Source organism: Myxine glutinosa, chromosome 2 (assembly GCF_964187855.1).
Source record: "Myxine glutinosa chromosome 2, kmMyxGlut1.1, whole genome shotgun sequence".
Lineage (NCBI taxonomy): Eukaryota > Metazoa > Chordata > Myxini > Myxiniformes > Myxinidae > Myxine > Myxine glutinosa.
In genome coordinates, this window is record NC_136262.1 from 117466773 (window position 1) to 117491466 (window position 24694).

The 24694-nt window shown below is 47.6% G+C and overlaps 1 protein-coding gene across 1 annotated transcript; it reads right to left on the bottom strand.

Annotated features, from left to right (window-relative positions):
• Positions 1-283: 283 nt before the first annotated feature.
• On the bottom strand, positions 284-23981 carry SLN (sarcolipin). Its single transcript, XM_068109299.2, has 3 exons — positions 23889-23981; positions 13471-13560; positions 284-791 (listed from the first exon to the last, which is right to left on the bottom strand). Exon 3 carries the CDS (start codon positions 771-773, stop codon positions 678-680), a length of 96 nt encoding a protein of 31 aa, XP_067965400.1. The 5' UTR covers positions 774-791; positions 13471-13560; positions 23889-23981; the 3' UTR covers positions 284-677.
• Positions 23982-24694: the final 713 nt, after the last annotated feature.

A 24694-nucleotide genomic window follows, 5' to 3' on the forward strand; every position in this document is an offset into this window, starting at 1 on the left:
CATCATGAAATGAACAAACGCCACTTCGGTGTTTCCGGTGGCTTGTGCAAAAACACCCAGTGTTCTCCACGATTGGCCGTCAAACCTGCACGTGACAAGTCACGTGTTTGTGGGTCCACACATCCCAGCCCATGTTGTTCAATTCAAAAGTCAATATTTTTGATCATGATCAAGTCGGTAAATCTGGTGGGTTTTTTTTTCATTTGACTCTTGACTAATTTCTGACAACTCTCAGACAAATAAAGTCGTTTTCGTTGCACAATTCATGAACTGATTCGGCACAGTGATTTGTCCTTGTTTTATTGGCCGTTAATCCATCAGATGTTGACTTTCACATTGGTGCGATGTGGTGGCGAGTTTACATTCGTGACATTCGCGTCTACATACATTTTACATGATACACATATTTGCCCAATTTTTTTGTACGTGTTGTATTTCTGTTTTGGAAGAAAAAAAACAACAACAAGTAAGCATCCTCTCTGAGAAAAGGAGAAACAGTATGGATGGGTGGGGTCCAGCAGAAGGTGATTGTGGGGGGAGAGGGAGAGCAGGGCCAGTGGAGGATGAAGAGGGGACAGCAGGAAGTGTGTAGAAATGATTGTATTTCTTCCTTGGTCACTTTTCATCCTGAGAGGTGTCCCACTCCATCCCCCTACCACAAGGTCTCCAATGTTCCCTCATTCCTGGTAGGACTTGACGAGTAGCCACAACAGTATCATTGTAATGATCACAATCATGAAATTCAGGAAAAGTTCTTGCGTGCCTCGATCCATGTCTGATTCCTGGGGAGGCTGAGCATGGAATACAATGTTGGAGGGGGTCACAATGCAGGGGACTGTAATGGGTGGAACAAAAGAGGAAGTTCAAGGACTCGGAGTCCGAGCACTCCCTTTTCATAAACAAATGTACAAGTCTGTGACACATGACATCCTCACTTAAGGTCAAATTTGTTACGTTTTAGAAAACGTGCAAGCATTCATGGAAACCTGATGACGTGGCATCAATCATGCAACTGCTTGTTTATAAATATTTTCAAGTGTTTGTTTGTTACTTGCCGGAATAGATTCCGGCAAGTATGTTGGTTGGTTGGTCGGTTTGTCTGTCTGTTTGTCTGTTTGTCTGTTTGTGCGCAGTACTATGTCTACACCGTTGCACATAGAATCGCCAAACTTTACTACACGCATATTTGTTTTGCCCTGGAATAGACTGTGCCCAATTTTTAACTCTCTCGGCCTAAGGCCTCCATTATGACGTCTTAATTCGATAATTCGACAACTACAAAACTTCATCCAATCAAGATGCAATTTCTTGAGCACCATGACGGCATAAACTGGTGGAGAAAAAAATTAATAATGATGACGTCATCGGTCACGTGATTCGGTCGCCATCTTGGAAAAACCGAAAAACTTTGCACCTCTATATCTCCGAAAGTGCGAAATAGAAAAAATTTGAGACATGGCTCATTGTAAAGAACTCTCCATGGGGAATAAAATATGTTAATGATGATGTCATAGGTGCCTCCATTATGACGTCATAATTCGACAAGTACAAAACTTCATCCGATCAAGATGAAATTTATTGAGCATAATCGAGGAATAAATTAGTTTAGAAAACAAATAATGATGACGTCATCTGTCACGTGGTTCGGCCGCCATATTTTTAATTCCGACAAGTCCTCGGTCTCTGACCGATTTCTAGTTTGTTTGTTTGTGCATTATTTGTTCACGGCCAAACCGTAGCACCTAAAGGACCCAGATTTTGGATGTAGGTATGATCAGAATCTGGGCAAGGTTAGAAGTTCCCATAAAGGGTATGTTGGGATGTAGGGTTAGGAAGTGCTGCCGCAGTTCCGCAGGTAAAAGGTAACCACCACGAGGCCAATAACCACCAAAGTTTGTCAATGTCCAACATGTTCTGAAACCACCGCTTGGAAAAGCTGACCCAGCCGAACAGTGCCGAGTAGCCCCTGCTAGTAAAAGCTAAATCAACAAATTTACATTACAACAAACTCTCCTAGATCCTTTCGGACAAGACGGATTATGTGATCAGCTGAAGGATTTACAAACGAAAGATTTGTTAATTTTTGTCTTCAAAGACAACACAGTCAAAGTAAGATGACCATTATACTGCATTTGAAAATGGAGACAGATACAGGATAATTTGAGGTGACAAGGTCATGAATACTTTTTTTGCGAGATCAGTATTGAAACAACACTGGGTTGAGACAGAGACATGGCTCATTGTAATGGCTCATTGTGATAATGCGGACAGATGGTTATGGTGTCAGACAAATATGGGTGAAACTACAGATGTTTTGAAAAAAGGAAAAGTACTCCTTTGTAGGGGGGTCCAGGGGCATGCTCCTCCAAAAAAAATTGGAAATTTGTCAAAATATGCATTTTGGGAGTGATGGTGATATTCAGGTTATTATATTTCCTTTTAGTAAAATATGCAACTGCAATGGTTACAAAACGCTCCCCCTGTCATGTGACCAGATCGATCCTCAGCTCTGATTGGTGTACATCTGTGAGGACATATGGACAGACAAACGCTGTTGTAGACGGCATTGCCCTATGGCCTGCGGCCTAAGCTGTAAAAACTATGCAAATAAAAAGTGATATTTGGGGAATTTTTTTAATTTCACCTGAACATCCCTTGCTGGCAAGATTATTTTCAGTTAGTACAGCATTTTATTATACAATAAATTAATTATAAATACCACATTAATATCTTTCCAGGACTTTTGATGCACTAGTTAGTCCAAATTTTCATTTGTCTTCACTGCCTTCACTGCCTTCACTACCTGCCTGCTGTAGCGCTCGAGCATTAGTTTACCTTTCCCCAAACGCAGATATGCTTGGGCCAGGGCGGGGATTATACATTCGTTATTATCATTGCCAAATCATTATATTATTATTACTAGCCACGGTACCCGCCCTACGGGCGGGGCTTCAATTGGGAGGCCCAAATGAAAAGGCAAAATATCAGAAATTGAAGGCTTTTTTTTTTTTTTTTTTACGATTTATATAAACATCCGTTGAATCATATCACACGCAAATCATCAAAATCTAAACAGTATTTGTAGAATTTCAATAAAAGCCACATCACTGTTCATATCGGTAAATATTATTCCATCGTGTTTGGAAAAACCGAAAAATTGGAAAAATTTGGAAAAAATTTGAAAACCAATATAGTGTGGCGGGCACAAGGGGCAATAATTCCGCGCACCAGTGGGTGGCGCGAGCGCCCAGGCGGGGACCGATGGCACATGCCCCGCCCTTCGACCGATCGGCCACGCCCGGGGACTAGGCGTGGCCTCGGCACATATATGCGGGCTCTAAGCTCGAGCCCGGCCAGTGCTGCAGTTCGAGCTTTCGAAATAAAGACTCTTTTGGTTTTAACAAACGCGTTGTGGCCTACCTCTTTGGCAAGCAAGTTGTGTGCGCAGCACCACACTTCACTGGTGACCCCGATTGGTTCAGCCGTTGCTGACCACCGAACACGCCATGGCCACCAACGCCGTCGCAGTAAAACTCCCAGAGTTTTGGGAAGCACAGGCCGACGTGTGGTTTGTGCAGGCCGAAGCGCAATTTCAGCTTCGAGGCATAACGGCGGACGAGACCCGTTACTACCACGTGGTCACCGCCCTCGGGCCCGGCACTGCCGCCCGAGTCGTGTCCATCCTGTGGCACCCGCCGGTCGACCACAAGTACGGGGCGCTCAAACGTCTCATCGCCACGTTCGGCCTCACGGAGATCGAACGGGCCGACCGCCTCCTGGACCTTCCCGAACTCGGCGACACACGACCATCCGTGCGGATGGATTTTATGCTGTCGCTGCTGGGTGACCAAGCCCCGGATATCTTATTCCGGGCGCTTTTCCTACGCCAGCTACCTCTACAGGTACGCCTCGCGCTGGCCGGTTCCAAAATAAGGGAACCCCGCACCCTGGCCGTAGAGGCCGACAAGTTCTTTGCGGCTTGCGACACGCGGTCGAGTTACAGTGCTGCCGTCATGGATCCCGGGGCAGAGGCTACAGCGTCCCTCGTGGCCGCTGCCGCGCCCCGCCCACCACCACCGCCGCCGAGAACACCGCGGCCGCCGCCGCCCCTGCCGCCGCAAGCCTGGTGCTATTTCCACGCCAGGTTCGGCCACAAGGCTAAGAAGTGTTGCCCGCCATGCTCGTTTGACAAGTCAGGAAACGACCGGGCCGGCACTCGTTAGCGGCCCTGAGCGTCGGCCATTCCGGCAGCCTCCTATTCATCATGGACACCTTGTCCGGGCGCCGTTTCCTCTGCGATACAGGAGCGCAGGTAAGCGTCATCCCCGCCTCCACGGCCGACAAGCGAACCGCGGGCCGGGGCCCCGCGTTGCTTGCCGCCAACGGTACACCCATCCGCACGTTCGGGAAGCGCTGCCTCTCCCTGCGGTTCGGAGGGCAGCGCTTTCAATGGTCGTTCGTGACCGCCAGCGTGCCAATGGCATTGCTTGGTGCGGACTTCCTATGTGCGAATGGGTTGTTGGTCGACGTGAAGCGCAGACGGCTTGTCCAGGCCGAAACCATTAGCTCGCTCGCTTGTTCGCTGAGCAGCTCGTTGAGCGGCTCACTGAGCGGCTTGCCAAGCGGCTTCCTGGAAGGTTCCGTCCCGGCGAGTTTGGTTTGCACGCTTCCACAAGCGGACGACTTTACCCGCCTCCTCGCCAGTTTCCCGGCCCACGCGGCCCACCTTCTCAGCGGTGGCCGTTAAACACGGGTGGAGCACCACATCCCCATGGTCGGGCCGCCGGTCTATGCCCGGGCACGCCGGCTCGAGCCCACGAAACTCGCCGTGGCGAAAGCGGAGTTCGCCACGCTGGAGTGGCTGGGCATCGTACGGCACTCCGACAGCGCTTGGGCTTCTCCGCTGCACATTGTGCCGAAGCCCGGCGGGGGATGGCGGCCGTGCGGGGACTACCGCCGGCTCAATGATGCCACCACCCCCGACCGCTACCCGGTCCCACACATTCAGGACTTTTCCGCCCGGTTGGCCAACAGGACCATGTTTTCTAAGGTGGACCTCATCCGGGGCTACCATCAGGTCCTCGGACGACGTCCCGAAGACGGCCGTCATCACCCCCCTTTCAGCCTCTTCGAATTCCTACGGATGCCCTTCGGGTTGAAGAATGCGGCCCAGGCGTTCCAGCGGCTTATGGATAGCGTCTTGCGTGACTTACCTTTCCTGTTTGTCTACCTGGACGACATCCTAGTCGCGAGCGCGTCCCGGGAGGAGCACCTGCTCCACCTCCGCACGCTTTTCGAACGCCTGTGCCAGCATGGCCTAATCATCAACCCTGCCAAGTGCCGTTTCGGCGTCGCCACCATCGACTTCTTGGGGCACCGCGTCACCAGGCACGGAGCCGTCCCCCTGCCTGCCAAGGTGAAGGCGGTGAAGGGGTTTCCGCGCCCCCGCACGATCAGGGGGGCTGCAGGAGTTCCTGGGCATGGTGAACTTTTACCATCGGTTCCTGCCCCGTATCGCCCAGCTCCTGCGCCCCCTGCACGAAGCTCTCCGAGGTAAGCCGGGCAAAGGCGACGTCACCTGGACCGAGCAGATGGACGCGGCGTTCACGGGCGCGAAGCTCGCCTTGGCCAACGCCACCATGCTCGCGCACCCGGCGCCCGATGCGCCGATCGCCCTCACCACCGACGCCTCGGACTATGCGGTGGGCGCGGTGCACGAGCAATGGGTGCGTGGAGCTTGGCAACCGCTGGCATTCTTTAGCCGGCAGCTTCGCCCGCCCGAACGCCGTTACAGTACCTTCGACCGCGAGTTGCTCGGGCTTCACTTGGCGGTCAGGCACTTCCGCCATCTGCTCGAGGGCCGTGCGTTCACGGCCTTCGTCGACCACAAGCCGCTGGTCTTTGCGATGGGCAAGGTCACCGAGCCGTGGTCGGCCTGGCAGCAGCATCACCTCTCGGCCATGTCCGAGTACACGACGGACATCCGGCACATCGCGGGGAAGGACAACCCGGTGGCGGATTGCCTTTCCCGGGCCGTCGCCCACGCAGTCCACCTCGGCATCGACTATGCCCGGATGGCAGCGGACCAGGCCGCTGACCCCGACGTCCAGGCCTTGCGGACCGACGTCATGGGCCTCCGCGTCACCGAGGTGCCGTTCGACGGCGCGGGCGCGGCCCTCTTGTGCGACGTCTCCCTCGGGCGGCCTCGCCCCATCGTGCCCGCGGGCTGGCAGCGCCAGGTGTTTGACGCCATCCACGGCCTGTCCCACCCGGGCGCGAGGGCCTCCCAAAGGTTGATCGCCGACAAATTCGTCTGGCATGGCCTCCGGAAGGCCGTCCGCGGCTGGGCCAGGACGTGCCTCGCGTGCCAGCGCGCCAAGGTGCACCGGCACACCCAGGCCCCGTTGGCCCCGTTTACGGTGCCGGAACGCCGGTTTGACCACGTCCACGTGGACCTGGTGGGACCTCTGCCCCCCTCGCGGGGTTTCACCCACATCCTCACCATGGTGGACCGCACCACCCGGTGGCCGGAGGCCGTGCCCTTGGCGTCGACGACTGCGGCGGACGTCGCGCAGGCTTTCATCGCCACCTGGGTCGCCCGGTTCGGTGCCCCCTCAGACATCTCGTCCGACCGCGGCCCCCAGTTCACCTCGGAGCTCTGGGGGGCGGTCGCGCAGGGGCTCGGGGTCCGGCTGCACCGAACCACGGCCTACCACCCCCAGGCTAACGGCCTGTGTGAGCGATTTCACCACTCATTGAAGGCCGCGCTCCGGGCCACCCTCCACGACGGCGGCTGGGTCGACAGGCTCCCCTGGGTCCTGCTGGGCCTCCGGACGGCGCCCAAGGAGGACCTGCGCGCATCCGTGGCGGAGTTGGTCTTCGGGCAACCGCTGCGGGTGCCGGGCGAGTTCCTCCCCAACTCCACGGCACCATGGTCCGCGGCATAGCAGCGCTCCGCTCTGCAGGAGACCGCCCAGAGGTTCGCCTCGGTGCCGACGGCACGCCACGGGCACCCACCGACGCACGTCGCCCCGCAGCTTCGCACGGCGGAGTACGTCTTTGTCCGCCACGATGCCCATCGGACACCACTGCGGCCCCCGTACGACGGGCCTTTCCGCGTGCTGGAGACCGGGGTGAAGCACTTCACCCTGGACATCGGCGGTACTCCTGACCGCGTTTCTGTGGACCGCCTCAAGCCGGCCCACCTCGACGTGGACCATCCACCGCCGGTGGCCCGACCCCCGCGTCGGGGCCGCCCCCCTGTGGGCGGACCCCCGGCACCGCCCAGCCCCGCCGCCCCCCGGTCCTGCACCCATCCCAGGGACAGCCGGAGGCATCCCAGATGGCATCCCTGCATCCCAGAAGCCGCCAGTCGCCAGGGGGCGCTTCGGCCGGGTCATCCGTTTGCCCCGCAAACTGACCCTTCAGGTGCGCGGGGATTCTGGGGGGGCGCGTGTGGCGGACACGAAAGCACTGACGTGGTGACATCACCCCGCACACCAAGTGGGGGTGGGCCACGCCCGGGAGAGAGGCGTGGCCTCACGATATACACGGGGTGCGCAGCCCTGAGCAGCTCAGTGTTATAGTGAGCTCTTGAATAAAGACTCTTACAAGTTACCGCTTGTCCGCTTCCTCCTTGCTCACAAGCAGCGCGCGTAACGCCGCGCTTTGCATCGGATCGTCAATGTACTTTATTTATTTATTTATTTATGTACCTGCACGTTTTCATGTCTGTCTATGTTTTGCCCAAAGATTGTCCGTTTTTGTCGTCATGTACCTTCTTATAATACACTGTTATTCTGGAAGAACACGTTTGGTGTGTTGACAGGTAATAAAGGAACATAACAAAGGGATTGGGAACACGAACATAAATGGATTGGGAATACAAACATTACAAAACGATTGGGAACACGAACATAAATGGATGGTGAACATGAACATAAAATGATTGGGAACACAAACATAAAAAAGGGTTTGGGAACAAACATGACAAAGGGTTTGCGAACACAAAATAAAGGAATTGGGAACACGAACATTACAAAGGGATTGGAAGCACAAACAAAAAGAGATTGTGAACACGAACTTTACAGAGGGGTTGGGAACACAAACATAAAGAGGTTGGGAACACGAACTTTACAGAGGGGTGGGGAACACAAACATAAAGAGGTTGGGAACACGAACTTTACAGAGGGGTTGGGAACACAAACATAAAGAGGTTGGGAACACGAAATTTACAGAGGGGTTGGGAACACGAACATAAAGAGATTGTGAACACGAACATAAAGAGATTGTGAACACGAACATAAAGAGATTGTAAACACGAACATAAAGAGATTGTGAACACGAACATAAAGAGATTGTGAACACGAACATAAAGAAATTGTGAACATGAACACAAAGAGATTGTGAACACGAACAGAACAGAAATTGTGAACACAAACACAAAGAGATTGTGAACACGAACAGAACAGAAATTGTGAACACGAACATAAAGAGATTGTGAACATGAACATAAAGAGATTGTGAACACGAAATAGCAAAAGGATTGGGAACATGAACATAACAGAAATTGGGAACACAAACATAAAAGGATTGGGAACACAAACAAAGATGGGGAACATGAACATAGCAAAGCAATTGGGAACACTAACATAACAAAGAGATGCTATGAACATAACAAAGAGATGCTATGAACATTAACATGACAAAGAGATGCGACGAACATGAACATAACAAAGAGATGCTATGAACATGAACATAACAAAGAGATGCTATGAACATAACAAAGAGATGCTATGAACATGAACATAACAAAGAGATGCGACGAACATGAACATAACAAAGAGATGCGACGAACATGAACATAACAAAGAGATGTTATGAACATTAACATAACAAAGAGATGCTATGAACATTAACATAACAAAGAGATGCTATGAACATAACAAAGAGATGCTATGAACATAACAAAGAGATGCTATGATCATGAACATAACAAAGGGATGCTATGAATATGAACATAACAAAGAGATGCGATGAACATGAACATAACAAAGAGATGCGACGAACATGAACATAACAAAGAGATGTTATGAACATGAACATAACAAAGAGATGTTATGAACATAACAAAGAGATGCTATGAACATGAACATAACAAAGAGATGATATGAACATGAACATAACAAAGAGATGTTATGAACATGAACATAACAAAGAGATGCTATGAACATGAACATAACAAAGAGATGTTATGAACATGAACATAACAAAGAGATGCTATGAACATGAACATAACAAAGAGATGATAGGAACATGAACATAACAAAGAGATGTTATGAACATGAACATAACAAAGAGATGCTATGATCATGAACATAACAAAGAGATGCTATGATCATGAACATAACAAAGGGATGCTATGAATATGAACATAACAAAGAGATGCTATGAACATTAACATAACAAAGAGCTGCTATGATCATGAACATAACAAAGAGATGCTATGATCATGAACATAACAAAGGGATGCTATGAATATGAACATAACAAAGAGATGCTATGAATATGAACATAACAAAGAGATGCTATGATCATGAACATAACAAAGGGATGCTATGAATATGAACATAACAAAGAGATGCTATGATCATGAACATAACAAAGAGATGCTACGATCATGAACATAACAAAGAGATGCTATGAATATGAACATAACAAAGAGATGCTATGAATATGAACATAACAAAGAGATGCTATGATCATGAACATAACAAAGGGATGCTATGAATATGAACATAACAAAGAGATGCTATGAACATTAACATAACAAAGAGCTGCTATGATCATGAACATAACAAAGAGATGCTATGATCATGAACATAACAAAGGGATGCTATGAATATGAACATAACAAAGAGATGCTATGAATATGAACAAAACAAAGAGATGCTATGATCATGAACATAACAAAGGGATGCTATGAATATGAACATAACAAAGAGATGCTATGATCATGAACATAACAAAGAGATGCTATGAATATGAACATAACAAAGAGATGCTTTGATCATGAACATAACAAAGGGATGCTATGAATATGAACATAACAAAGAGATGCTATGAACATGAACATAACAAATGGATGCGATGAATATGAACATAACAAAGGGATGCTATGAATATGAACATAACAAAGGGATGCTATGAATATGAACACAACAAAGAGATGCTATGAATATGAACATAACAAAGAGATGCTATGAATATGAACATAACAAAGAGATGCTATGAATATGAACATAACAAAGAGATGCTATGAATATGAACATAACAAAGAGATGCTATGAATATGAACATAACAAAGAGATGCTATGAATATGAACATAACAAAGAGATGCTATGATCATGAACATAACAAAGAGATGCTATGAACATGAACATAACAAAGAGATGCTATGAACATGAACATAACAAAGAGATGCTATGATCATGAACATAACAAAGAGATGCTATGATCATGAACATAACAAAGAGATGCTATGAATATGAACATAACAAAGAGATGCTATGATCATGAACATAACAAAGAGATGCTATGAACATGAACATAACAAAGAGATGCTATGATCATGAACATAACAAAGAGATGCTATGAACATGACCATAACAAAGAGATGCTATGATCATGAACATAACAAAGAGATGCTATGATCATGAACATAACAAAGAGATGCTATGATCATGAACATAACAAAGAGATGCTATGATCATGAACATAACAAAGAGATGCTATGATCATGAACATAACAAAGAGATGCTATGAACATGAACATAACAAAGAGATGCTATGATCATGAACATAACAAAGAGATGCTATGATCATGAACATAACAAAGAGATGCTATGATCATGAACATAACAAAGAGATGCTATGAATATGAACATAACAAAGAGATGCTATGATCATGAACATAACAAAGAGATGCTATGAATATGAACATAACAAAGAGATGCTATGAATATGAACATAACAAAGAGATGCTATGAATATGAACATAACAAAGAGATGCTATGAATATGAACATAACAAAGGGATGCTATGAATATGAACATAACAAAGGGATGCTATGAACATGAACATAACAAAGGGATGCTATGAATATGAACATAACAAAGAGATGCTATGAACATGAACATAACAAAGAGATGCTATGATCATGAACATAACAAAGAGATGCTATGAATATGAACATAACAAAGAGATGCTATGAACATGAACATAACAAAGAGATGCTATGAATATGAACATAACAAAGAGATGCTATGAATATGAACATAACAAAGAGATGCTATGATCATGAACATAACAAAGAGATGCTATGATCATGAACATAACAAAGAGATGCTATGATCATGAACATAACAAAGAGATGCTATGATCATGAACATAACAAAGAGATGCTATGATCATGAACATAACAAAGAGATGCTATGAATATGAACATAACAAAGAGATGCTATGATCATGAACATAACAAAGAGATGCTATGAATATGAACATAACAAAGAGATGCTATGAATATGAACATAACAAAGAGATGCTATGAATATGAACATAACAAAGAGATGCTATGAATATGAACATAACAAAGGGATGCTATGAATATGAACATAACAAAGGGATGCTATGAACATGAACATAACAAAGGGATGCTATGAATATGAACATAACAAAGAGATGCTATGAACATGAACATAACAAAGAGATGCTATGATCATGAACATAACAAAGAGATGCTATGAATATGAACATAACAAAGAGATGCTATGAATATGAACATAACAAAGAGATGCTATGAATATGAACATAACAAAGAGATGCTATGATCATGAACATAACAAAGAGATGCTATGATCATGAACATAACAAAGAGATGCTATGAACATGAACATAACAAAGAGATGCTATGAATATGAACATAACAAAGAGATGCTATGAACATGAACATAACAAAGAGATGCTATGAATATGAACATAACAAAGAGATGCTATGAATATGAACATAACAAAGAGATGCTATGAATATGAACATAACAAAGAGATGCTATGAATATGAACATAACAAAGAGATGCTATAAATATCAACATAACAAAGAGATGCTATGATCATGAACATAACAAAGAGATGCTATGATCATGAACATAACAAAGAGATGCTATGATCATGAACATAACAAAGGGATGCTATGAATATGAACATAACAAAGGGATGCTATGAATATGAACATCACAAAGAGATGCTATGAATATGAACATAACAAAGAGATGCTATGATCATGAACATAACAAAGAGATGCTATGATCATGAACATAACAAAGGGATGCTATGAATATGAACATAACAAAGGGATGCTATGAATATGAACATCACAAAGAGATGCTATGAATATGAACATAACAAAGGGATGCTATGAATATGAACATAACAAAGAGATGCAATGAACATAACACTTTAGTGATTGGGTACATTTAAGTGCATTTATCAATGGCTCGTTCTCTGTCGGTGACGACTCGTCACAGGCATCAATTATAAACCAGCTAAACAAAACAACCACATGATGACCGAGATATTATAACGTACACGTTCATACTCTTCCTCCCCATGTAGGTTTACCCCTCCCCATGGGGGTCTTACTCCTCCCCATGGGGGTCTTTCCCCTCCCCATGGGGGTCTTACCCCTCCCCATGGGGGTCTTACCCCTCCCCATGGGGGTCTTTCCCCTCCCCATGGGGGTCTTTCCCCTCCCAATGTGGGGTTACCCCTCCCCATGGGGGCTTTCCCCTCCCCATGTAGGCTTAACCCTCCCCATGTCGGTTTACCCCTCCCCATGGGGGTCTTCCCCTCCCCATGTAGGTTTAACCCTCCCCATGTAGGTTTAACCCTCCTCATGTAAGTTTCCGCTCTCATCTCCATGTGGGTCTCACCTCCTCTCCTCCTCTATTGGGGTCCCATAAATTATCACGTACTAGGCACCTACACCTGGCCATCTTTTAAGGACCACGATCGAGTAACCTCGGGAAATGCACCAAAGGGTTAAACTTGGAACCTGATTGGATGCATTTGATCAACAGAAGGTCGAGACCCTAAACGTGTTTACATCAGAATAAGTTTTCACTGTCTTAAGATGAGTTACCTCCATTGTGATATTATCTCATGATTTAGATCCTGCTTGTACTTTTATTTCAATCAATCAAATTGGTTCAATCCAAATTGGTTCAAGCACTCCGATGTAGAACCAAATATAGAATGAAAATTAAATAAATAACTCAAGAAGATCCGTTGGAATTTGTATATATATTTTTTCCTTCATGACATCTTCCTCCAATCCGTTGCAGAATAATATCTCACGACTTGGCAGGCAGATGTTAACCTTTAACCAAGTATGTTTAACCTTTATACAACTCACTTTTTAATCAGTGTGGAGTGTAGTTCACTCGGCAGCGCACTCCCGTAAACTTCCCCGTGCACTCACAGCTGTACCTCCTACTGGAAGAACCTCAGGGTGGATCCGGGAAAAGCACAATTACACGATAACAATTTAAAATACAAGGATAGCGACACACGAGGCAGGTATTCAGAAATCACAAGCAAACGGACACAGGTCCAGGTCAGGTATGGGAGAGGATGCGCCGGAGCAGCGCGTCGCTGCATCCACTTTCCGACGGTACTCCAGGGCCTCCATCTGGCCATCCCCCAGGCTGAATCCTGGCCCATCCCTATCTCCTTGAGATGCTGATGAACCTCCTCAACTCACGAGGCTCCCTTGCTGAGAGTATCTGGTGAGCTGGATCAGCGTCCGGAAAACGAGCCGCATGTCCATACAGCCGCAGCTGACGCTCACGTACCATACAGGTAACAAATCTCATGTGAGTCTCTGTCAGCAACCGCTCGTTGGACACAAAGTCCGACCAGCGATAGCCAAGGATTCCCCGAAGAGACTTGGTTCCAAAGGAGTTAAGTCTAATTCCCTGGCCCTTGGTGAGGGTCCAAGTCTCGCATCCGAAGAGCAAGACTGGCAGCACCAAGGACTTAGACTCTGACTTTCGTTCTCCTGCATAGATACCGACAGCGCCACACCCCATGATCCAGTGAATCAATGACTCCTCAGGCCCGACCCAGATGGACACAAGACAAGAAATATGTCGTGCACAGCACTTTAAATAAGTTGACCTTTGACCTATGTCGACCTTTTGGCCTATATTGACCTCAAAAATAATTGGTGGTTGGGTTGAGTGACCTGATACACAAATTATGTTCAAATGTCAAGTCAATAGGATAAAAATTGAGGATTTTAGAAATTGCACCTCAGTTGACCTTTGGCCTATTTTGACCTTTTGACCTCAAAAATAATTGGTGGTTGAAGTCAGTGACCTGAGAGTCAAATCCTCTTCAAATTTCAAGTCAATCATATGAAAATTGACAATTTTAGTAATTTCGTCTGATGTTGACCTTTTGACCCATATCGACCTCAAAAATAATTCGTGTTTGAATTTAGTGAACCGATTTGAAAATCCTCTTCAAATTTCCAAGTCAATTGTATGAAAATTGACAATTTTAGAAATTTCGTCTGATGTCAACCTTTAGACCTCAAAAATAATTGGTGGTTGAAGTCAGTGACCTGAGAATCAAATCCTCTTCAAATTCCAAGTCAATCGTATGAAAATTGACAATTTTAGTAATTTTGTCTGATGTCGACCTTTCAACCTTTAGACTTCAAAAATAATTGGTGGTTGGGTTGTGACCTGATGCACAGATCCTGTTCAAATTTCAAGTCAATCGGATAAAAATTCAGGATTTTAGAAATTGCACCTAAGTTGACCTTTGGCCTATGTTGACCTTTTGATCTCAAAAATAATTGGTGGTTGAAGTCAGTGACCTGAGAGTCAAATCCTCTTCAAATTCAACTGAATCCAACTGAAGGAAATCTCAGTTCCTTCCACCAAGCTCGGAACAAGTGTGTGTCTACCCTCAGGAGTGCCAGGAAGCACTATCTCTCCTCACTCAAGAATGAACTCTCAAACCTGTCTCCTTCCTCCAAATCCTGGTGGCGTCTGGTCAAATCCGTTTCTGGTGTTTGTTCCCCCTCCATCCCCTCCCTTACCTCAAATGGCCACACAGTTGACATCGCACGTGACAAAGCCGAATGCCTCAACTCTGTGTTTGCCTCAAAATCCTTAGTCCCAAACCCATCTCTCTCTGTTCCCACCTTTCCCAGTTGAACCAAACTGCTCCTGGACTCTGTGACCTTCTCTCCTGACAAGGTGGAGGAGTTTTTGTCAAACCTCGACTCTGATTCTGCAACTGGACCAGATGGCATCAGCCCACGGGTCCTAAAATCCTGCTCTGCCGCTCTATCTCACCCTCTCTCTGTTCTTTTCACCCTATCCTTTGCTCAAGGTCATCTGCCAGCATCCTGGAAATCAGCAAACATTACCGCTTTACACAAAAAAGATGCAAAAACAGATCCTTGCAACTACAGACCAATCAGCCTGCTCCCAATTATCAGCAAAGTCATGGAATCCATCATTGCTTCGGATATGAAATCTTTCCTCTTCTCCAATGGCTTGATCTCTGATCATCAATTTGGTTTCAGACCAGGTCACTCTACTCTGGACATGCTGCTTCTGCTGTCTCCACAATGGATGGAGGTCCTCAATGCCAAACAGGAAATCAGAGCTGTCTCCCTTGACATATCACGTGCCTTCGATACGGTCTGGCACCCAGCTCTGCTCACCAAACTCTCCTCCTATGGTATCCATGGAAATCTCCATGCATGGCTTGCGGACTTCCTCTCTGGTCGTAGTCAACGTGTGGCCCTGAATGGATTTCTCTCATCTCCCCTTCCCGTTCAGGCTGGAGTTCCCCAAGGCAGTGTGCTGGGCCCTGTGCTTTTTCTGGTCTTTATCAATGATCTCTCCGACTCTCTGGAAAATCCTCTGTATCTCTTTGCTGATGACTCCACTCTCTGCCGCTCCATTCCTCTTCCCTCAGATCGGCAGTCTGCAGCCTCCTCACTCTCTGAAGACCTGGACAAAATCACAGACTGGTCAAACATGTGGAACATGTCTTTCAATCCTGACAAATCTCACACTCTTACTATGTCTCTCCGAAAAGATCGACTGGACAACCCTCCCATCTACTTTCTCAACAATCCTCTCCAAGAAGTTCTGTCGCTCAAGCTTTTGGGTCTCACCATCTGCCATGATCTTTCTTGGGAAAACCACATTTCCAAGCTGGCCTCCAAAGCCAGTCGCCGACTGGGCATCCTCCGTCGTGCGAAGTCCTTCCTAGGCACACCTGAGCTCCTCACCACATACAAGGCTTTCATCCGCAGCTCAATGGAATACTGTTCTCCCCTATGGGCTGGTGCTCCTGCCTCACACCTGGCTCGGCTTCACGCTGTTGAATCCAAAGCTTTCAGAATCATTGGAATCTCCCGCGATGAAGCTATCTCTGAGGGCCTTTCACTCACTCACCGCAGGCAGGTAGGTGGTCTTTCTGTCTTCTACCGACTCCTCTCCGGCCTTGCTCCCCCAGCTCTCTCTGTGCTCTGTCCCCCAAATATTCCTACAGGTCGCACAAGATCTGCCAGCCACCCTCTGATGGTTAAACTGCCGAAATCTCGGCTCTCTGCTCACCTTCACTCTTTCATTCCTCTTTTCACCCGCCTCTGGAACAAACTCCCACACTCACTTCAATCACACTCCTCCCTCCAGGTCTTCAAAACAGCTGTTCACCACCATCTCTTATCTTCCCCCATCCAAAACCTTGATCTTTTCTACCCCCACTAATTCACCCCAGATCCACCTTGTTTGAAATTCCAACTTCTTTCCTGGAGGTCTTGGCAGTGTCCATATGTTTTATACCTCTCCCACCCCCCCCCCCTTCCCATGCCTCCCCCCCAAAGCCCTCTCCCTCCCACAGTTCTCTCGATGTCTCCATGTCTCTCGGTCCCTGCTCTCAAATGTTGTGTTTGTGTCCTTCCCCCTCTCTCCCCATCTTGTCTACCGCTCCCGATGTTATTTGTTTTGTGTGTCTGTTTGTTTTTCTGTGTGATTAATGTTCGCTCTTTCACGAGCCTCGATCTTGTATACAAAAACAAAAAAAAACAAAAAAAATAATTTCAAGTCAATCGTATGAAAATTGACGATTAGTAATTATCTAATGTTGACCTTTTGACCTATATTGACCTCAAAAATAATTGGTGGTTGAATTTAGTGATTCGATTTCAAAATCCTCTTCAAATTTCAAGTCAATAGGATGAAAATTGATGATTATATAAATTTGACAACGTTGTTGACCTTTGGCCTATGTTGACCTTTTCAGCTCAAAATCAATAGGCTTCTTCCTTATGACGAACTCTCCCATTTTGTGAAGTTTCGTGAAGATTGGTTTAAAATTGTGACCTGTAGGCGATTGGCATACAGACAAACACACAGAACTAGAAATCGGTCAGAGACCGAGGACTTGCCGGAATACAACAAACAACAACAACAACAGGCATTTTAAGGCCATTTTCCCTGCAAGAGCGGGGGTTAGCCTTGCGGTCCCCATGACAATCTTCTCCATTTTGCCATATTTTCTGCATCTCTCCTTGTTAACCCCCTTGCCCGCATTTCTTCTTCGACCATCTTTAACCAAGTCTTTCTCGGTCTTCCCCGTCCTCTACGTCCTTCTACATTCATTTCCATCACTCTTCTCAACCAGTCACTTTCATCCTTCCTCAACACATGACCAAACCATCTCAACCTGTTCATCTTCACAGCATCAATCACAGGCTCTATTCCCATCATCTTTCGCAATTCATCATTTCTCTTCCTCTCTCTCAACGATACTCCGCACATCCGTCGAACCATTCGCATTTCCACCCTTTCCAGCCTTCGTTGCTGCTCTACGTTCATTACCCATGTCTCGCTCCCATAAATCATAACACTTCTCACACATGCAGCATACACCTTTCCCTTCAGCTTCAACGACACTCCCCTCCTCGTCAGCACGCCACTCAGTTCCCGAAACTTCTTCCATGCACATCTCACTCCAGCAACCGTTGCCGAGTCTGATCCACCTTCTCCATTCAGCATGTCTCCGAGGTAGCAAAATGTTTTTGTTTCTTTTGTATACTGAATCGAGGCTCATGAAAGAGCTAACATTTATTTCACAAACAAATCAACCAGACAAACAAAATATACAAAAAGAGGGAGCGGAAGACAAGATGGGGAGAGAAGGGGAAGCACACAACCACAACATTTGAGAGCAGGGAGAAGTGTGGGAGGGAGAGGGCTTGGGGGCAGGAGGCATGGGAAGGGGAGGGGGTGGTGGGGAGAGGTATAAAACAGAAGGGGACCGAAATTAGCGGGGGTAGAAAAGATCAAGGTTTTGGATGGGGGAGGATAAGAGATGGTGGTGACAGCTGTTTTAAAGACCTGGAGGGTGGAGTGGGATTGAAGAGAGTGAGGGAGTTTGTTCCAGAGGCGGGAGAAAAGAGGAATGAAGGAGTGAAGGTGAGCAGAGAGTCTTGATTTTGGCAGTTTAACCATAAGAGAGTTGCAGGCAGATCTTGTGCGACCTGTAGGAATATTTGGGGGACAGAGCCCAGAGAGGGCTGGGGGGGCAAGGCCAGAGAGGAGTCGGTAGAAGACGGAAAGACCACCATCCTGCCTGCGGTGAGTGAGTGAAAGGCCCTTGGAGTTTGCTTCATCGCGGGAGATTCCAATGATTCTGAACGCTTTGGTTTCAACAGCATGAAGACGGTCTAGGTGTGAGGCAGGAGCACCAGACCAGAGGGGAGAGCAGTATTCCATAGAGCTGCGGATGAAAGCCTTGTATGTGGTGAGGAGCTCAGGTGTGCCAAGGAAGGACTTCGCACGACGGAGGATGCCCAGTCGGCGACTGGCTTTGGAGGCCAGATTTGAAATGTGGTTTTCCCAGGAAAGATCATGGCAAATAGTGAGACCCAAAAGCTTGAGTGACAGAACTTCTTGGAGAGGATTATTCAGAAAGTGGATGGGAGGGTTTTCCAGTCGGTCTTTTCGGAGAGACATCGTAAGAGTGTGAGATTTATCAGGATTGAAAGACATGTTCCATTTGTTTGCCCAGTCTGTGATTTTGTCCAGGTCTGCAGAGAGTGAGGAGGCTGCAGACTGCCGATCTGAGGGATGAGGAATGGAGCGACAGAGAGTAGAGTCGTCAGCAAAGAGATAGAGAGGATTTTCAAGAGAGTCAGAGAGATCATTGATGAAGACCAGAAAAAGCACAGGGCCCAGAACACTACCTTGGGGAACTCCAGCCTGAACAGGAAGAGGAGATGAGAGAAACCCATTCAGAGCCACACGTTGACTACGACCAGAGAGGAAGTCCGCCAGCCATGCGTGGAGATTTCCATGGATACCAAAGGAGGAGAGTTTGGTGAGCAGAGCGGGGTGCCAGACCGTATCGAAGGCACGTGAAATGTCAAGGGAGACAGCTCTAATTTCCTGTTTGGCGTTGAGGACCTCCATCCATTGTTGAGAAAGCAGAAGCAGCATGTCCAGAGTAGAGTGACCAGGTCTGAAACCAAATTGATGATCAGAGATCAAGCCATTGGAGAAGAGGAAAGATTTCATATCTGAAGCAATGATGGATTCCATGACTTTGCTGATAATTGGGAGAAGGCTGATTGGTCTGTAGTTGCTGGGATCTGTTTTTGCACCTTTTTGTGCAAAGCGGTGATGTTGGCTGATTTCCAAGCAGATGGCAGATGACCTTGAGCAAAAGAGAGTGTGAAGAGAACAGAAAGAGGGAGTGAAAGACCGGAAGAACATGATTTTAGGACCCGTGGGCTGATGCCGTCAGGACCAGTTGCAGAATCAGAGTCGAGGGTTGACAGAAACTTTTCCACCTTGTCAGGAGGAAAGGACACAGAGTCCAGGAGCAGCTGGGTACGACTGGGTACGGTGGGTACAGAGAGGGATGGGTTTGGGACACAAGATTTAGAGGCAAACACAGAGTTGAGGCATTCAGCTTTTTCACGTGCGGAGTCAGCCGTTAAGCCGTTTGAGGTGAGGGAGGGGATGGAGGGGGAACAAACACCTTCCACACCTTCCAGCTTCACGCCGTCTCCAAGATCCAACTCAACATTTCCTCGATCTGCAGCTCCCTCTGTGCACACCTTACACTTGAATGTAGCTGCCACACTGGTTAATGACCCTCTCAGACCACTACATTTTTGATGAACCCACTCAGCGCACATTGTACATTGAATGGAGTTCACTCCGACACCGTTCCTGCACACAGAACATGGCCACCTCCCAGTTCTTTCCACCTCACCACATGCTTTACCACTTGCCATCACCTTCGTTTTTCCGATATTCACCTTCAGACCTTTTGTCTCCATACATTCCTTCCACTTGTTCATCTTATCCTTCAGTCCATCCATACTTTCTGCAACTTGCCGGACTTGCCGGAATGTACTTTTTTTTTTTTTCAGGGGTGTTGGTTGGAAGGGAATCGGATAATGTTTGACAGAGTTATTAGTAAAAAAAAACAGTTTTTGACCTTGTTCGACCTTTCAAGGTCACTCAGGGTCAAAGGTCATGGTGCCAAATGAAATGTCGTATGTGACTTCCTATATGTCAGTAACAGTAAGTGTATGCATATCTCTTGTACTTTTAGAGTTATAGTGGTTTGAAATATATTTTAAATGAAAACTCGACCCCCCTGATTTCACGTTTTGGGTGACCTTGAGCTTGACCTTGGGCCTAGAGAGTTAAAAATTGGGCACAGTCTATTCCAGGGCAAGTCAAATATGTGTGTAAAGTATGGCGATGCCATGTGCAACGATGTAGACGTTGTACTGCGCACAGACAAACAGACGGACAGACCAACCAACATACTTGCCGGAATCTTTTCTGGCTAGTAATAACGCACAAGACCAACCCATATACATGAAAAATCTTCAATTTTCACAAGAAAAACTGGAGCGTGAGGTCCAAAGTGTCGAGAAAAGTTGAGGTCGGGAATTGCAAGACGAACCAGCTCAAGCACGAGGAGAAACACGATCAGTGGTCCCATCCCATCCCATCCTACCATTCCACCACCCCATCCCATTCCACCAACCATCCAACCCCATCATCGCACCCCATCCCACTATCCACCCCATCCCATTCCATTCCACCACCCCATCCCATTTCACCAACCATCCAACCCCATCATCGCACCCCATCCCACTATCCACCCCATCCCATTCCATTCCACCACCCCATCCCATTTCACCAACCATCCCACCACTCAATCCCATTCCAATACCCATCTCATCCCACCCCTTCCCATCCATCCCACCACTACCCCATCATTTCACCACCCCTTCCCATCCATCCCACCACCCTTTCCCATCCATCCCACCACTCTTTCCCATCCAACCCACCACCCTTTCCCATCAATCCCACCACCCCTTCCCATCTATCCCATCAATCCCACCACCCTTTCCCATCTATCCCACCACCCAATCCCACCCACCATTTCACCATTCATCCCACCACCCATCCCACCATTGCACCCCATCCCACCATTGCACCCCATCCCACCACCCATCCCACCATTGCACCCCATCCCACCATTGCACCCCATCCCACCATTGCACCCCATCCCACCATTGCAACCCATCCCACCATCGCACCCCATCCCACCACACCCCACCCCACCACACCCCACCCCACAATCGCACCCTATCCCACTACTCATCCCATCCCACCATCACACCCTATCCCACTACCCATTCCATCCCACCATTGCACCCTATCCCACTAACCATCCCATCCCACCATCGCACCCTATCCCACTACCCATCCCATCCCACCATATCCCACGACCCATCCCATCATCGCATCCTATCCCACTACCCATCCCATCCCACCATCACACCCTATCCCACTACCCATTCCATCCCACCATTGCACCCTATCCCACTAACCATCCCATCCCACCATCGCACCCTATCCCACTACCCATCCCATCCCACCATATCCCACGACCCATCCCATCCCACCATCGCATCCTATCCCACTACCCATCCCATCCCACCATCGCACCCTATCCCACCACCCTTTCCCATCTATCCCACCACCCAATCCCACCCACCATTTCACCATCCATCCCACCATTGCACCCCATCCCACCATTGCACCCCATCCCACCATTGCACCCCATCCCACCACACCCCACCCCACCATCGCACCCTATCCCACCACTCATCCCATCCCACCATCGCACCCTATCCCACTACCCATCCCATCGCACCCTATCCCACTACCCATTCCATCCCACCATTGCACCCTATCCCACTACCCATCCCATCCCACTATATCCCACGACCCATCCCATCCCACCATCGCATCCTATCCCACTACCCATCCCATCCCACCATCGCACCCTATCCCACCACCCTTTCCCATCTATCCCACCACCCAATCCCACCCACCATTTCACCATCCATCCCACCATTGCACCCCATCCCACCATTGCACCCCATCCCACCATTGCACCCCATTCCACCACACCCCACCCCACCATCGCACCCTATCCCACTACCCATTCCATCCCACCATTGCACCCTATCCCACTACCCATCCCATCGCACCCTATCCCACTACCCATCCCATCCCACCACCGAGGGTGTATATTTAATTATAAACTCAAAGCGCACATGTGCTGCAAGGCAAGCTAGAATTTCAGTAACTCCAGCTCTCGAACATACCCGAACACCATCAATTATCCGCTCCGAGACGCCTTCGCCTGGCCATCTTTATATGGGCCTTTCTATTCGCAACCTGACCCAGGTAAGCAAATGGTCTTGGCCACCACTTGGTGTGGTAAGCAATCTCAGGAACACACACCATTGCAAGCTGTTAACCTGACAAATGAAAGAACCAATTATACCTCACATTAACAGATAAATCCCCACGGAGCACGACCATCGTCCAGCAGCCCCGACATCGCGTCCGTCCACCAATAAAGACAAGCCATGTTTGGAGAGTTTGGGAAAACCAGACTTTCCAAACGGCGACTCCATCAACCGAAGCTCAGTGTATATAACCAGAGTTCGACATCACCAGGCATTTCCATCACCGTACGAAGAACGACAATGTCATTATGTACAAGCACAAACACCTAGTCTCTAATCTCTTTACACAGCCACAGTTATCCAAAGCACTCGACGTGTAACTGCGAACAAACTCCAGGACCTTGTACAAGTGCGGACAACGGCCATAACTCGGACAATGTACACGTAGTGTGCTCCTGATAAAGGAAGCAGAACATCTGGAACCCGCCAATACTCAATTTCACCTTGACGAGCCCAAAAACACCCCAATTCCCACCGATCCCGAAAACACCCCAAATCCCACCGATCTCTAAAACACCCTAAATCCCACCGATCCCAAAAACACCCCAATTCCCACCGATCCCGAAAACACCCCAAATCCCACCGATCTCTAAAACACCCTAAATCCCACCGATCCCAAAAACACCCCAAATCCCACCGATCCCAAAAACACCCCAATTCCCACGGATCCCTGAAACACCCCAGATCCCACGGATTTCGAAAACGTCCCCAAATCCCACGGATCCCTCAAACGTCCCCAAATTCTAATTCCTTTCCCAATAAGCGATGGGATTAGGGTCACGGGGAAAATCGATGGAGATTTTCGTTTTGCAGATCTATAGAGGTTACCTTCACATGTGAATAAAGGGATCACACAATGAAACGAGGTGTTTACATAAACAAAAACATCAATTAACTCAAAATGGGACAGATTTCACCATGTAATGAACGTTTTCCAATTCCCTTACCTCTTCCCAACGTCGAGGAGCGGAGACAAGTGGAACTCTGAGACTGTTATAGACGGTGTCTCCTTACTCCATTCTCACCATTACCCCCCTCACCCCAACCACGTTCTCTAAAAACACCCCCATCGCCCGCTCTCCCTAAGCCCTCTTGGCTCCGACTGTGCTGCGTTAGCAAAAGAATAGCTGTCGGCATCAGTCTCCTTCATGCAAACCTCCTCCATCCAATCCTCCTCCATCAAACCTCCTTCATGCAACACTCCATCCAAACCTCCTCCATGCAACACTATCCAATCCTCCTCCATGCAACACTATCCAATCCTCCTCCATGCAACACTAGCCAATCCTCCTCCATGCAACATTCCATCCAAACCTCCTTCATGCAACACTCCATCCAGACCTCCTTCATGCAACACTCCATCCAAACCTCCTTCATGCAACACCATCCAAACCTCCTTCATGCAACACTCCATCCAGACCTCCTTCATGCAACACTCGATCCAAACCTCCTTCATGCAACACCATCCAAACCTCCTTCATGCAACACTCCATCCAAACATCCTTCATGCAACACTCCATCCAAACCTCCTTCATGCAACACTCCATCCAAACCTCCTTCATGCAACACTCCATCCAAACCTCCTTCATGCAACACTATCCAAACCGACTTCATGCAACACTATCCAAACCTCCTTCATGCAACACTATACAAACCTCCTTCATGCAACACTCCATCCAAACCTCCTTTATGCAACACTCCATCCAAACCTCCTTCATGCAACACTATCCAAACCTCCTTCATGCAACACTCC